Source organism: Falco cherrug, chromosome 3 (assembly GCF_023634085.1).
Source record: "Falco cherrug isolate bFalChe1 chromosome 3, bFalChe1.pri, whole genome shotgun sequence".
Lineage (NCBI taxonomy): Eukaryota > Metazoa > Chordata > Aves > Falconiformes > Falconidae > Falco > Falco cherrug.
Genome location: NC_073699.1, coordinates 28,093,495 through 28,109,454, shown reverse-complemented (window position 1 = coordinate 28,109,454; position 15,960 = coordinate 28,093,495). Strand labels below are relative to the sequence as shown.

At 44.2% G+C, this 15,960-nt stretch overlaps 1 protein-coding gene across 46 annotated transcripts in view; it reads left to right on the top strand.

The window, feature by feature from the left end:
• Nucleotides 1-911: 911 nt before the first annotated feature.
• RIMS2 (regulating synaptic membrane exocytosis 2) overlaps nucleotides 912-15,960 on the top strand; it is a 485,159-nt gene continuing 470,110 nt past the window's right edge. For all 46 annotated transcript variants that reach the window (XM_055705905.1, XM_055705897.1, XM_055705915.1 and 43 more), the window contains exon 1: nucleotides 912-1,505. In XM_055705905.1, coding sequence (XP_055561880.1) covers nucleotides 1,336-1,505 — 170 coding nt within the window. In that variant the 5' untranslated portion in view covers nucleotides 912-1,335. The remainder of the gene's footprint in view (nucleotides 1,506-15,960) is intronic.

The window sequence follows — 15,960 nt, the reverse complement described above, 5'->3', positions numbered from 1 at the left end:
GCCCGGTGGAGCCGGAGGGCGCCGCTCCCCGGTTCTCAGCCCGAACCGCTGACCGCGGCGTCGGGCCTCCGAGGGAACGGGCTGCGGCCCTCTTCGCCCCTCGTCTTCCCCGCTGCTGCCTCCTCGCAGGGGCCGGCGCCCCCCGCCCTCCCCCCTCCAAGCTCTTTGGCGCCAGGGCTGCTCCCGGGGACCGACCCCTCCGAGCCGGTGCCCCTCTGCGCCCGCCCCCCGGGCAGCCCCGGCGGCGGGAGCGGCGGCGGCGCAGGCTCTCCCCGCCCTCCCCCGCCCCCCCCGCGGCCGCCGGGCTCGGTCCTCCCAGCGCGTCGCCGGCGCCTTGGCTCCTCCTTGTCCTTCCTCGCGTGATTTTTATCGCGTCCATTTTTTGTGCGGGGATAAATAAATAAATAAGGGCCGGTGCCGCCCGGCGCCCCCCGCCTCCCAGCCCGCGCGGCGCCGCTAGGGGCGGCAGCCGGGCTCCGCGCCCCGCGCCGCTCAGGTGGGGGAGGCGGCGGGGCGATGCGGAGCCCCCGCCCGTGACTCCGGCTCCCCGCCATGCCATGGGTTAGGCGGACTCCATCTCGCAGCCGAGAGGGCACCAGCCAAGCGAGGCGGCGGCAGGAAGCGGCGCGGCCCGGCCGAGGAGCGGCGGCGGGAGGCGGCGGGCGGCGGGCGCGGCGCCCCGCGGGCCCCTCCATGGACGGCGGCGAGGAATTATGAGCCGCGGCCGGCGGTCGGGACCGGCGCTCGCCCGCTGGGGCTTCCCCCGCTGCGCGCCCCGGGGCGCCGGGGCTCCGCTCTCGCACGCCCCCCGCCTCGCCCCCACTCCCCCCCTCCCCGCCCCCGGCAGCCGCTGCCCCCGTCTCCTGTGTCGTGTCCCGTTCCCCCCCCCCCTCCCCGTCCCCCCGCCGCTGGCTCCGTCCCCCCGTCCCCGCCAGGAGCTCGGGGTTAGGATAATCTCGCTCGCACCCAAACCACAGCGCTCCCGCGGCTAATCCTGCCCTTTCCCCTCTCCCTCCCCACCCCGCCTCCGGCCCTTCCTCTCCCGGCGCTGCCCGCTCCCCTCCCCGCTCCCCCTGCTCTCCCCCTGGGCCCCTCCGTCCCCGTCCTCCCCGCTGCCCCCGGTGCGCCGGCGGACCGGGCAGGTGGGTGCGAGGTCGGGGCCGCCGGCCACCCCGCCCCTCCCCGGCGGGGCCGTCATTAGGCTGCCGGTTGATTACAGGGTATTGATTTGTATGTGCTTCTCCCGGCGCCGGCGGCGGCCGCTCCCGCTGGTGCCGCCGCGGCCGCTGGAGTTCGGGCAGCGCTTCCCGTAGCGGCGGTGAGCTCCCACCAAACATGTCGGCTCCCGCCGGGCCCCGGGGCGGCCCCGCTGCTCCTCAGCCTCCGCCGGCTGCTCAGCCCGAGATGCCCGACCTCAGCCACCTCACGGAGGAAGAGCGGAAGATCATTCTGGCCGTCATGGACCGCCAGAAGAAGGAAGAGGAGAAGGAGCAATCCGTGCTCAAGTAAGGGCGGGCGCATCCCTTCCTCGTCCTCCCAGCCCACGGCCGGGCGCGGAGGTCGCCTTTCCCGGGCTCGGGGGCTGCACGGCCGCGGCGGCCGAGAGGAGCCGGGCGGCCGGGGGCGGGCAGGGGCGTCTCTCGCCCGCCGGCCGTGCCCCGGCGGCTGGTCGGCGCCGGGCGGGTGTGGGGCGCGGCGGGGGGGACCTGCCGCCGCGGGAGCGGGCAAGCACGGGGCCGGGAGGCCGCCGGGGCGCCGCGGCCCGGGCTCGCCGCCTGCCTCAGCCGCGTTCCGCCGGGCGGGCGGCAGCGCGGCGGCCCCGGCCCCGCACGCCCCGGCGCTGGCGGGGGCAAGGCGCCCAACATGGCCGCACAGGTGCCGTTCTCACCCGGCGTGTGCCATCAGGAGGAAGGGGGGTGGGGGGTGGGTCGCGGCGGCGGTTGGCGCCGCCGGAGGGGGCGGATCGGCGGCATCGGGCCCCGTCCCGGGGGCGCGGCGGGCTCCGGGCTGGCGGCGGCGGCCCTGCCCGGCGCTGGCGCGGCCGCCCGGGGCGGAGAGGGACCGCCGGGGCCTAGGCTCCGGCCGTCTCGCTGGGTGGGTTTGCCACAGCCGCCATCTTCCCCCGACAACGTGTCTGCCACCCGCCCCCGCCCCGTTGCTCTTTCCAAGCGTGAGCCCCGGCGCCGGGGGAAGCGGAGCGCCCTGCCGCCCTCTCCAGCACCGGGAGCTGTCCGCGGCGGGGCCCAGCTCCGGCCCCGGGAGCTGTCCGCGGCAGCACCGCCCTGCAGCGCTGCGCGGGTCTCGCCCCGCCGCCGCTGCCCGGGCGCAGCGGGAGCCGGGGCACACGGGGCAGCCTGGGCTGTTCCCCCTTGCGCTGCGCCCCGGCTGCCAGCGGCGAACCGGTCCCGCTGGAGGCGCGGGGGTCCCGCTGCCGGGAGCGGCTGGGTCGTGTCCTGCCATTACCGGGCTGGGAGGCACCGAGTAAACTCCAGAAAACTCTTCTCCCTCCGTGGCGGAGGAATCGCGCTGACTTCTGAGGGCTTGAAAACAAGCAAAGCTACTGCTGTGGTGGATGTGACTTTTAAGTGTGTGGTGAAGCTGAAGCGTTAGCGGTTCTTTTTACACCAAAATGAGTGTTGTGTCTTGGACACGCCAGCTGCAGCTGGCCCTCCGCGGTACCTGGAAGCTGTCTGCTGGGCTTTTGGTGCTGACTTTGGAAGTCTGCTTCCAAGCATTGCATTATTGTGAGCGTCCTAATGAAAACTTCAGATACCGTTTGTGTGCCAGCTGCTAAACTGTGAGGCGATCTCCTAAAGACATTTCAATGCCTGATTAAAAAGATTTTTTTATTGAGTGAGCATTTTGAAGAATGTCAGTGTAATATGAGCACTGGAAATAAAGTGCCATACCTTGTTTTATCACTGCCTCTCAGTCTCATGCTATACAATTTACTTGCTAGTGTGATCCTTTCATTTTAAAGCAGTTTAGACTCCCCTAAATTGCTAAATTGTCTGGCATATTAAAATAAATGCATTTTTTTGTCTAAAATCTCTGGCCTCTTAACAATCAGTAACAAAGAAGGAAATGGAAAATTATTGAAGTTGCAGTTTAAAGATATAATAATACCACTACAGTTTTAAGGAAGGCTTCTGGCAACTTTTGTTGTGGATGATAATATTTGTGATCCAATATAAAGTACAATTTCAGTATGATACTAGGATCAGCTTGAGCTGTTAAGCTTGCAAATGAAGAATAAACTGTTCTCATATAATAACAAGGTACAGCCAACTTAGGAAATGAAACAAAACTGTTTCCATTGGTAATCACCAGAATCTTGGAAGCAGACAATGGACAAAAGAAAGGTCCTCATCAAATCCAAAGATAAACTATGAACTAATTTAGTATCTCATTATGTCTCACTGAAGATTCCTCTCAAGTTCTGTGCAAGCCTTGAGGGAAATGGTATGGTGTAAAGTTTGTACACAAAGGATAGCCTGAAACAGCGCTCTCAGGAAAATGCTGTTGTCAATGGAATTGGGATAGATGGCCCACAGTATTTTACAGGATACTGACTGAGAAGTGATCTGGTGTCAGAAGAATAACTCACCAGTTTCATTTTTCTTAAAGTGAAGTGGCTCCTTGAACTATCAGGTCCATGTTTATTTTGAAAGTATCTACAGATTCATGAAGCACACCCTCCACCAAAGTCATACCAGAACTTGTTCTGGGTTTTTATGCAGATATTACTGAGTTTAATTCTCTTGACAGATGTTTTCCTCTGTCAAGAGAAGAGAAGGAAGAAGAAGGACATCCCCACCACCCATATTTATATGAATGAACTACTGTTATTGCATAGAGATAAATATAGAGCTAAATTTTGCAGTCTCTGTTCAAGTGTAATTCTCCTGGAAGGCAAGCTCCTTTTGAAGTGGAAGGTATTTTTGTCTGACTAAGCAATAAAATTGTGTCATTTCATTTAATGGAAAAATAAGGGAGGATAAAAAAAAGATGCTAAAACAAGAGTTGACATTTAGAGATATTATCACAAAACTGTTCAAATGTTGTAGAAAGCAGCAAGCATGGATTTCCTCTTTTTTTTTTTTTATTTTGATAATTTATGGTGATTGAGTGACAGTATGAATGGCTAGTCCCTGGGTTCTACTTCCTTTCTATATTCTATTTCTATTTTGTGCTTTTCAGATTCTTATGCTATGCCCATCACTGTGGTATTTGAGCATCTTCCAAAAGTGCATTAAGTAGTGTGACTCACATCTGTAATGTGGACTATTTATTCTTTTTCCCTTCACTCCCTGGGGTAAATATGTGTGGATTTAAAATAGATACATGACTTCTTCACCTTATGCTTCTTTTACTCTTTTTGAGGAAAGAAAATGCAGATGGTATTGGGTTTTAATCTGTAGCAACTAATAGTGATCAGGTCAGCATGAATTCTCGCCAGGAGTTCTGGAACTTGATGGCATGGAAAGCAGAAGCTTTCCAGATTTGCTTTCTCCTTTGGCCTGGTTTGGTCTGTGAAATACACCTAGCTACAGTTGTGCACTGTGTTCCTGTGAGAGAGCTTCTGCTTTAAAAAAGAGTATGGACAGAAAACTCAGCTACTTGGACTCTCTCTCTTCTGGAATTTTTGGGACCCCTGAAGTGCATTTTGAATGTCATGTGCTAAGAAGGTGCCTTTTTGACAAGGTTATTGAACATATATTTTGCATAATATTTAATATGCATAGTGCATGACAATCCGCGTGAATTTTTGTCTATACACTGGGTGCAAGCCCTTCTCTGCTGTTACAGAAATATTTATGTATTTTCAACTTTTATCTTTGTGGATGTTTTGGTCTCTTTGATATAGCATAGAACTTTTGATCATGGCTTTTCCTTTACATGATGCACTTCCTCTTACGAATTCTAGTTTTCTGTGTATAAGCTTTCAAACAAATTTTAGATAGCACATTTCCTTCATATGGTTTGATTTATGGTATCAGTTTTGTGCTTTTTTACTATTAATTTGTAGTTTATATAAAAGGACTGGCTTGAGAAGATGCACGCAAAAGAACTTTTAGAAGATGCTAGCATGCTGACATTATTTCTAAAGACTTATGTTTCAGCCTGTGTGATGTGCATATACACTTTTCCACTTGCAGTATCATGAGTTTCCAGCTCCTTTGTCTAGCTATTCTAAAGACAAAATGCTGTCCTCTTAAAGTCAGTCTTTCAGGTCTGAAAATACACAAATTCCAGCTTTTCACGGGTGTAGACAGTTTGGCCCAGTAGAAGACAAATGTTCCCAAGTGAAATTTCATTTTGAAATCATCCAGCTTATATTTGCAAAACATATTTGCAAAGCATCACAGGTTTACTGTGAGGTCATTATAAAATAGCTCTTTTGTATTTGTGTGTGGCTGAAATCAACTGGCATTTTCATCTGTTTTATCCAGGGAGAGAAGACATGGAAACATGGTGGGCTAGCTAGAGAATGGCGACTTCCCATTAGCCACCACTGTCAAGTCCAAAATAAGTTTTAGGAAGGTACAAATGACTGTGGGCTTGTGTGTGCTCAGTTGCTGTGTCAGTGATTGCACAGCCATGGTAAAAATTGGGCAGCTACACTGACAGAAACAAAATCTCTGACAAGCAGGCTTCTAAAACCTAGATTGTGTGGGCTCCGTATGGCACCGTCAGTGAGATGGGGCCTGGGATGCTGGGCCTGGGGGACAGGAAGTAATAGATTGGTGGCTGTGAGCCACAGCAGTGTAAATATCTGCCTCACAAAGCTCTTGTACTGCTTTATAAATAATTATCCTGATTTATAAATAATCAACTGATTTACACTGCTTTAAAAGCATTGTATGTTTAGGATTTGGATTTCAAGGCTGGAGGAACGAAAGAGGTGTAGGTGATGATTTTCGGTTTTGTTTTTTAAAATGAGAAGTATGTATATTGGAATTTCCGAAGATTATAGGGTAGTGCAAAAAGATTTTCTTTTGGCTAGATAGTAAACTAAGACTCCAGGCAATGTTGTTTAACTTATGCTTTCATAACTTTATGTTGTGTTTTGTCTGAATCTGAATCCAGGGTGTTGATCAGAACAGTTAGTTGCTACACCGCTCATCATTTTGCTCTTGTTTCCATGTATTATAAAGTAAAATATGGTCAAGGTGACTTTCAAAGCAATAACTTTATGCAGTGTAAAATAAGTGATAGTGGAAGTTATATGAGAATATATAGTTGAGGAAGATATCTGTCCCCTTCCCTGCCCTGCCCTCTTCCCTGCCCTTCGCCCTTCCTACTCCCTCATTCTCTGCTCCCTCCTAATATTCTTCATTATCTTTCCTTTCTTTTAATAATTTGTACTGCTTTTTGGGCCTCTCTCAAAATTGTCATTATTCCTTACTCCTCTCTCACACTACATGCTGAGACATTTTATACTGTAGATAATATTCGTCTGGATGTTACATCTTGTACTGTTTGCTCTTTGAGAAGACCCGGTGTTTACAAGTGTTCCCTAAAGCATCTAGCACACTTTTGGGCACTGTCTACAAATAATAGCAGTAGTACTTCCTTGTAGTGACTAAGCAGAATGTGTTTGGAGATTATACAGACTGGCAGTTACACTAAGTACTGGGCTTGCTAACGTTAACGTTGAGTAAAATTTCAGAAGACTGCAATAGTGCTGATGTTACCGCATTCAAGAAGTACAAGCAGAATGGTTCAGATGTGGAAGGCCTGACATCATATGGGGCTGAAAAATAGAAAAGCTGATACAGGATTTATTTAACAAAGAACCCCCAAAATAGATTTTTAATGCCAGGCAGTGTGTGCTTTCTGAAATCTTGTCAAATAAATCTGCTTTTGCACTTCTTTGAAACAAAAAGAAGAAAACATTTAATTTTGCATCTAAAAGACAAGAGTGCAGATCATCATTTAGGGTGCTGGGACTGTATCCTGGAAAGCGGTGACTGGGTGAAATGCAGTGGTCTCTGTAGGTGAGGTCAGGGGACTGAATGGTCCATTCTGGATTTTGCCTGCATGCATCTGTAAGCTGGGTAATGTCTAAATAACTGAGAATGTCAAATAATTGATTTTTCCATTGAAACAACAGCTTAATCAGTGTATATATTGTAAGTGCAAAAATACACAGAAGTGATAGGTTACTACAGAACTGATATAAAATGCATTCTTACTCTGCCAATGTACTTTTAAAATACTTGAAGCTTATTCAAAGTTCCATAATAAGGAGGAAAAAATAATGTAGTAGTTTGAACTGTGAAACTTAATCCAGTGGAATGTGAAATTAGCCATGTACATGAACGTTCAGGTTTTATCTGTAAGGTAGATTTGACACTCTTGGGAATTGTCTTCAGCTGAATGTCACCTCTCGTCCCTCTGCTTTACTGGCTTCCTTGAAGTTCTAGTGTCACATTCTCAGTCAGTAAGAAGGCTAGGAAAGTTTCTGGGACCATTAGGCCTACCTCTTCCAAGAAGGATCTTTTTTGTATGGCTGTCTTTCCTTTTGCCCCAGCATCTTCTCTGATGGCGTTTTTGACAGGGACTTGGGAAAACAAAATCAAAAATAACACAAGAAATGATGAGTTATGGTCTCTTCTGTATTTGTTTGTCTGCAACAGACATTACACCTTAACAATGAGCCCTGAGGTGGGGATGATTTTTTGAGTTAAGATTAGATCATGTGGGCTGTCTTAGTCATATGTCTTACTATATCATGGTTAATAGCTAAAAGTTATCATAGACAACCTAGTGTCTTTAAAAGTGGGCAGGAGTCAGTCATCTAAATTTAGACTCATAAGCAGGAAGAATCTCTTTAAATCCTAATTGTTTAAACATGGCATTCAAAACCAGTTGTCTTTCAGACAAATTAATTCCTATTATAAAACTTGAGTTCAAATCAAACCACATTGTTTTCAGTGCTTACTGAGTTTAGATTTTGTCTCTTTTTCAGGACTACATGGTGTAACAGGAGGAACTGTTGCATCCTTGAAGTATAACTGTCTGTTGAGGGCATATTACAGTTTATCAATAAGAACAGTTTATGTCTAATCTGGTAGTGTTTTTGTAAACTCAGTATATTCCAGCAACTGCATCTTGTGATTTGTTAAAATTCTGGTGATACAATAAAAACTGCAGAATCAGTGCTGTGCTGAAAGGCTGCTTCTGCATGATATTATGTTGTGACTGTTTCCTCATGTTGTTTCTCCATGGTATTGCCTTGAAGCAATCCCTTGCAAAGGGATCAGTCAGGACTGAGATTATAAGAGTTAATGTAACCATACAAGATTGTATGGGGGAGTAGTAGTGCATTTAAGAAGTTAATACATGTAATTTTTGGAGAGTTGAGTTCAAGGTAATTTATACAGTTTTCTGCTGTTTTCATTGAAGGTAGAAGACAGTTCTTTTATAGTCTTGAATTCAAATATCGGCTGTCATCACATTTCTCTGCCTAAACATGTTTGAAGAGTGATCATAGCTGCATTTCGATAAACTGAAATAAAATTAATGCATTTTTGTAGAGGAGTTTTTAATAGTCAACTTTATGTGTCTTTTGGAGTTTGAAAGTTTTGATGTGAGAGCCTAAAGAATATGTTTTATTTAGGCTTTCAACTCTTTTATTAAAACCACAGTGAGATATCCTGTTCCAGCAGAAATTAGGGAGAGCTGAACCTGTGTTTCAAAAAAGTCTGAGTGCTTCTGTTTAGGAGATTCACAAAGAAAATCTTTAAACTTTAAATAAAACATTAAAAAGTTTTTTTTCTTTTTACTGTCTCTGTGCGGTTGGTTCTTTCTTCTTAAATCTCATATGGAATTGCTTAAATACTTCCTGATGACTTATTCTTTCTCCATTTAACAGTAATATTTTTAAGGTGAATGGTTTCTTATAGCAAATACCATATTGTATTTGTACATAAAATATCTCACAGGTTGTATAGCATTGCTAGGTATTTGATACAATGTGGCATTTTGGTTCTATGTATTTGAGGGCAGTCTTTCTTTAGATTGTGTATTATCTTAAGCACTTGAGGGACATCACATGTTTTGACCTTTAAATAAAATTGTGAGTTAGAAGAGTCAGCTTTTTCTGGAAAACGTTTTGCAACCATCTTTCATACAACTTTTCAGAATGAGTACTCCGGTGTGTTAGGAAGAAATCTTTTACCATATCGTGTTACTCTTACTCATGGTGCTTTTATACATTTTTCTCTTTACAGAAAGGATGAGTGAGAAGTAATGCTTTTAAAGCTGTTTAAAGCCCAGATAACACATAGAATAATAGAAAATAGGGCTGGTTGGGACCTCACGTGGTTTTCCAATTCATTCTTTGCCTCAAGGTATGACCAACTATAAGATAGCAATTCCTGACGCTTATTTGTCTCATCTAGTGATTCCCAACTGTGAGGGCCCACCTAGCCAGTGAAATAAATAGGCTTCATGGCTGAGGCAAGGGCACATAACAGATGACACACAGAATTCAAGCTAATCAGCTCTGCAAGAGCTGTACTGCCTACACAAGCAAAAGTGAGGAGTGTGCCAAACAGATTTTAGGGTAAACCTCTTGGATCCAGTATGAAACTGTTACAGTTTTTTTTCAAATGATAGTTAACTACTGAAAGGTATGAGAACAACGGATCCAACTACTGACCTAACCAGAGCTGAAGATTCCTTCCACCCCCTAGGTAATTTGTCTCAGTTACTCAGAGTCACTATCCTTACCATTAGATTTTTTCCCCCCTACTGTTAAACGTAAATCTCTTTCCTGCCATTTGCTGCTTATTCTGTCCTCATGGAAATGCAGAGCTGTCTGCTACTTTTGTTTGCAGTATATTTATATATTTCACAAATGTGATCTTATCTCCTCCTGTAAATTCTCGTCATCTTTCTGTAGACTCAACAAGTCAGATTTTCTAGACTTTTGACGATTCTTGTTGCTCTTCTTTATGTACTTTCTGACTAATCTTTTTTGAAATGCAATGTCGAAAACCAGACACAGTATTCCAAACAAGTGTATGGGGAGAGCACAAGGATAACACCATGTATCTTGCACAGAGCACTTCCCTTGTACAGTCAGTGCCACGTGTGTTTGGGTTTTTTTTGTTGTGATAGAGCATTACAGACTCGTGGTCAGCTTGTGATCTACTGTAACTTCAACACGCTTTTCTGCAGAACTGCTGTTGAATCAATTATTCCTCATTTTGTATTTTGAAGTTGATTACCTCAGCTATGCATAGTATTTGTCTTCATCCCTGTTGTATTGTATTCTGTCTGTATCAGATGCCGCTTATGAATTTTGCATGAGAGTGCTTAAATAAAATGCACAAACAGCCCTTGGAGCAAGAACAAGGATTTGCCTCTAGAGAGTATCCTAATCACAGAGCTATTTAGACTTTCTCTTGCTTGTCCATACATTCACATTCCTGACTGCACAGTTGCACAACTTCACTGGTAAGATGCAGAATAATCTTGTTCTAGTTTTGCCCATAGCTTATTCATCGAGGAAGAGAGTGCTGTGTTCAAATCTCCTCAAGCTGAGCAGGATCTGTCTACAACACAGGTCTTGCACCTCCTTGGAAAGACTTAACTGCTACACTATCGTAAGGGAAGTAGTTGCATCTCCTGCTATATTTATTGAGTTGATAGAAGCTGTTGGCTGACTCACAATAAATTTGGCAAAGAAGTTGAGGTCCCAAAGATACTTAATTACTAAGGGTCTAATGCAAATAAGTAGATGGTAGTGGAAAGGGATTGTCCACGCTCCTAATTGTGGAAAAGTCTGTTCACTGCATATTACATACCAAGGAGTCCTTATAGAGAAGAACCAACCACAGACATCAAAATAAATCAATCATAAGCTGTGAGTCCTTACAAAATCAGACTTCCTTCAGTTCAGCACTCATGTAACTACTCGGTTAATGAAAATGATTGTCTCAGTTTTGGTATATTTTTCTTTCCTGTGTTCCAACATTTAGAGCTTGGGTTAAGGACTGAGCCCAGAAAATCTCTGGGATTCTTCTGACCAGATGTGAATATCTACAGTGTAAGACATCTACATCTGAAATTGCTTAGATTCAATTTAAAGCAAAAGGAAATAAAGAAGTGCCTTTAGGACGTGATCTATATCATCTTGAATTAGACATTTCAAATAGGCTGGATAAATTGCAAAGCCTATTTCTGGCTATCAACTTAAAAAGAAGATGGAGTGAATGTGTCAGTTGTAAAGGTCTACCTTGTAGACATCTTGTGCTAGGTAAGTTGAATCTCACCCTCAGTTCTGCCTTTAAGAGTAACTCTTCACTATTTGGTCTTGGAAGAATGCCATAGGCAGTTTCCCTACTGGCACTGAATTTTGTGGTTCTTTAGATTTTTTTTCTAGAAGCCTGTTCATCAGTCTGCATCTTTTACTTACATTTCAATCAATTAGTAATTAGACCATGCTCATTTATACATATCTTTACTATTTGAGACTACTGCTGGGAACCTGAGTATGTTTCCCTTCTAGTCCAAGGTTATTCTTGGGCGTTGGTATATTTTTTATACTGAATTTGGAAAACCTTCGAAGAATGAGATCTAAAAGAAGGCCTTGGAATACAAGATCTTTTCAGCATGTGGGATTAAACATACCTATCAACAACAGTACATTGCAAAGAAAATCTTCACAAGCCATTCACCAACAAGAATGATTAGTGGATATTTGAAGCCAGAAGATAGAATATTATAGATGAAGCTAAACTGATTGCTAGATGAGAAGTTACAAACACAGGATTTGTCTACTACTTGTAAACTTCCACTAGCATAACACTAAGACCCAATGAAAACTCCATAAACTCAATTTAAGTTGATAACGTCTTTCCATAACTCACACACTCTCTCTTTTGCTATGTATCAACGGAAGTTAGAGAGATTTCAGCAAATGCTTTGAATATCTCCCATGCTTTGAATTTCTTCTTTTCTGCCAGTTATCCACTGCTTTAACAATATTTATTTAGCTACTGTGTATTTACTAGTTGATAGGTCACTTTTGTAGTAGTCTGTTAAAAACATGCTAATGAATTGCTATGCATTCTGAGTTCAGCAATTTCTTGCTTTAAAAGCCTGGCTAAACAGGTATCTGTGGAATACGTTATGTGGTATAGAAATCAAATATATTTTTGCTGAATCAGGCCCTAAGACAGTTTGGGAACACGGGTTTTGATTAAGCGTGCTTTCAGTAATTTGGTTAGTCATTGCGATTATGATGCATTTCATTCTGTGTAACCGACTGCTGCACAGTAAGTGACAGCTGAACCATGTATTATCTAACAGCTAGAAAAATAGCATCACTGTCACGTTTAGAAGGCTGAGGATTATACTTCTATCGAATACGTGTTTTGTACTAAAGTTAGAATGCTTCGGGAAAATCTTACTTGTTTCAAACTACTTGTAGCATTACGGATATGAAATATCACAGTAAACAATATGAGTTGTTTAAAAATAAGAACTAATTTTTAATCTATAAATAGAATGAAGCTTCTTATTCTGGTTTTTAATAATTTATTAGCTTTTTGGATTGGTTGTAAAATTATGCTTGTGGATGCTTTGCTGATAGTCTGATTTACATATAAGTGCTATTTTTGAGGAGCTAAATTTAACTGAATGGGAAATAGTTCTCAAGTGCTGATATTACTTCCATGCTAATATATATCACATCAGAAGACGTTTGAAGTGAAGCAGTAATTTTAATTATTCTGCTGAACTTTACCAAAAATGCCAGGGAAATTCAAGTTAACAGGTCGTAAAGTTAAGCAAAACCCCAATAGGATTGAAAGAAAAGTGTATTTTTACCTAGCATCCACATTTCTTTTTAAAAACTGTATCTTCCGTGTTTAAAAATGTGTATCAGAAAATCCAAGTATCTTTTTTCCTTTCTTGTTTATGGTTTATCTGAAAAAAAGCTGTAGAGGGTGCTGTGAAGGCAATGAGCCAAGAAAAGGTATTTTCAGGGTACAGTACTGAGAAAATACTTGGTATTTGAAAGTGCTGAATTATTCTGTCTGCTACATATCTGAACATGTAGCTGGCTAAAGATGAATGAAATTTAATGGACTATAGCTGAGCATTGGTGTGCATTTATGTATTTTGAATTTAGACATGGTTGGAAGATCAGTGGTTTTAGCTACTTCGTAGTGTTTATGTGAACATGCCTTCTGCAGAATTTACTGAGCCTTCTTGTCTAAAATTTGGTCTGCGTTATGTATGTGAAAAGTCTTTATAACACAGATATTCTCTTGTATAAAAGAAGCTTTATTTGTAGGAAGACAAAATAAAGATTTTTAGTTAGATTTTTAACTTAATATGAATGGTCATGCTTGTTCTGCACAAAAAAAAAGTGATAATAATTGTAGAATTAGGTCATGATCACACTGACACGTATGCCCCAACTTAACTTCTCAGACATAAATAACTATTTCTTAACTGAGTAGGACAAGTTATTTGCAAGTAAGAGATTGATTAATTAAAAGTAATATGGCCTAAAATAGTGCCTTTGTTTAGACTTTATACATTTGCCTAATAACATTTCAAAGTAATTTTTTAAAAAAGCATTTACTGAAACTGGAGTTTCACTATGGAAGTTGAGTCATAGCTCAATAGTTAATAATCAGGGTTTTTTTAAAAATTATTTGTCAACCATTGTGCATATAAGGAATATATTATATGCTTTGCAAATTACAACTACTCTTTTAATATGAAAGGTTTTCCTGAAAGTTTACCAGTAAAATTCATTAGTTGAATCGGTAAATACGTAAAGGCACTGTTGTATATTTTTTTGTTTTTATTATGAAGATAATTGAATGAGATATTAATTTTATTCTTACATTAAATAAGAAAAAGTTGTTTAGAATTGGTAGCATTTTGTTACTTTTCATAGCCACAAGGTATTTCTTTGAAAGGGCTTAGGAGTGTTTTGTTATAGTAATCCATGAACAATTCGTGTTTCAAAGGGACTGCTGTTCCTAACACAAGACTAAGCACTTTCTTAATAACGATGACCTGTTTTAAAACAGGTCCTGCTGCCCACTGGCACTGCTGGGTGTTCAGTAAAGCTGCCAAAAAGAAAGATGGTGGCTTGTGTTAAAAGGGGCAAATTGCCATTATTTAATGGCACCTTCTGTCTCGGACATAACTTTTGTTCAGTATTTATAAAGTTACTGAATGATGTTATCATGATGTGGAAGGAGGTTTAGGCAAGAGCTCTACTGTGCATTTCCATTGCTTAATATGTTTGGTTATCATTAGTACTCTTTTTAGGGATGGGTTGAACATCTGCATAATAGTTTTTATATTTACATTACTGAAATGTATTCTAGCCATAGTTTCAGTTTAATGACGTTTTTCTTCAAAAAAATTCCCTGTGTGTGAAACAAAGGGAGGAAAGGATTGTTACTGAACTCTTGCCCATCAGCCTGATTATTCTTTGCCCTTTAATTCATAATTAAGTTCATACTGCCATAATAAATGAAAGCTTAAAGAAAAAAAGAAGAATTTATACAGAGGCATGTAACTCACTAGATTCATAACTAAATATCGTATCACTTCTTGTTCAGTATGGAGTCAGTATTTGTGCTGGGTTTACACGCCCAGGTTCTGGGTGAGGTTGCAGAGGTGGCTTCTGTGAGAAGACATGAGGAGCTGCCCACATGTCAGAGCTGGTTTCAGCCAGCTCCAAAATGGATCTGCCCCTGGCCAAAGCTGAGCCCATCAGCCACACTGGTGGCATCTCTGCAGTGACATGTTTAAGAGAAGATCAAAAATGCTGTGCAGCAGCTGTGACAGAGGAATGAGAAAAATGTGGGAGAAACAGCCCTGCAGCCCCCCACTCCAGTGCAGGAGGGGCAGGAGGTGTCCCAGTCACCAGAGCAGAGGTTCCCCCCAGCCTGTGGTGCAGCCCCCGGTGCGGCAGGCTGTGCCCCTCAGCCCAGGGAGGTCCACGGTGGGGCAGATCCCCACCTGCAGCCCGTGGAGGACTGCATGCTGGAGCAGGGGGGTGCCCGAAGGTAGCTGGACCCACACTGGAGCAGCTCGTGGCAGGGCCTGCAGACCTGCGGAGAGAAGAGAAGCTCCTGAAGAGCTGCACCCTGTGGAAAGGACCTATGCTAGAACTTTCTTGAAGAGCTGCAGCCTGTGGGAAGGATCTATGTTGGAGCAGTTCATTAAGAATTGTATCCTGTGGGAAGGACCCCATGCTGGAGCAGGTGAAAAGCATGAGGAGGAAGGAGTGGCAGAGGCGAGGTGTTATGTGCTGACCACAACACAGGACACCCATTCCCCATCCACCTGCACTGCTCGGGGGATGAGAGAGAGAAGATTCAGGAGTGAAGCTAGGCCTGGGAAGAAGAAAGGGGTGGTGGTGGTGGGTGTAGAGGAATGAAGGCAGTGGGTTGGTTAGCATTGATAACATGCAGCTGTGACCTTGCCTCGAAGGCAGTGGGTTGATTGACATGGATGATGTGCAGCTGTAGCTCGTTCCTGCTAAGTGGTTAAATAGCACTGAGCGTGGTGGGAGAAAGGGGTTGGGTGAAGGAGGAACAGTGTGAGCTGGTTTTTGGAGGAAGGTGAAACAATATGGGCAATAGAATCTGACTGATGGTAAAAGCCTTGTTGCAGCTTACTAGTTTGTGCTGCAATGGGGGGGGAAGGTGTTTTTAGTTTTATTTTTATGTCCACTGTCCTACCCTGTTGTTAGTTGGCAATAATTTAAGTTAATCTTCCCAAAGTAGGGTCTGTTTTGCCCGTGATGGTAATTTGTGTGCCATCTCTCTGTCCTGATAATGACTCACAAACTCTTCCATCTCATTTTTCTGTCCTGCCCTGCTGAAGAAGGGGAATGAGAGAGTGGCTTGGTGGGTGTCTGGCAGCCACCCAAGGTCAACCCACTACAGTATTTTGCAAATACATTTA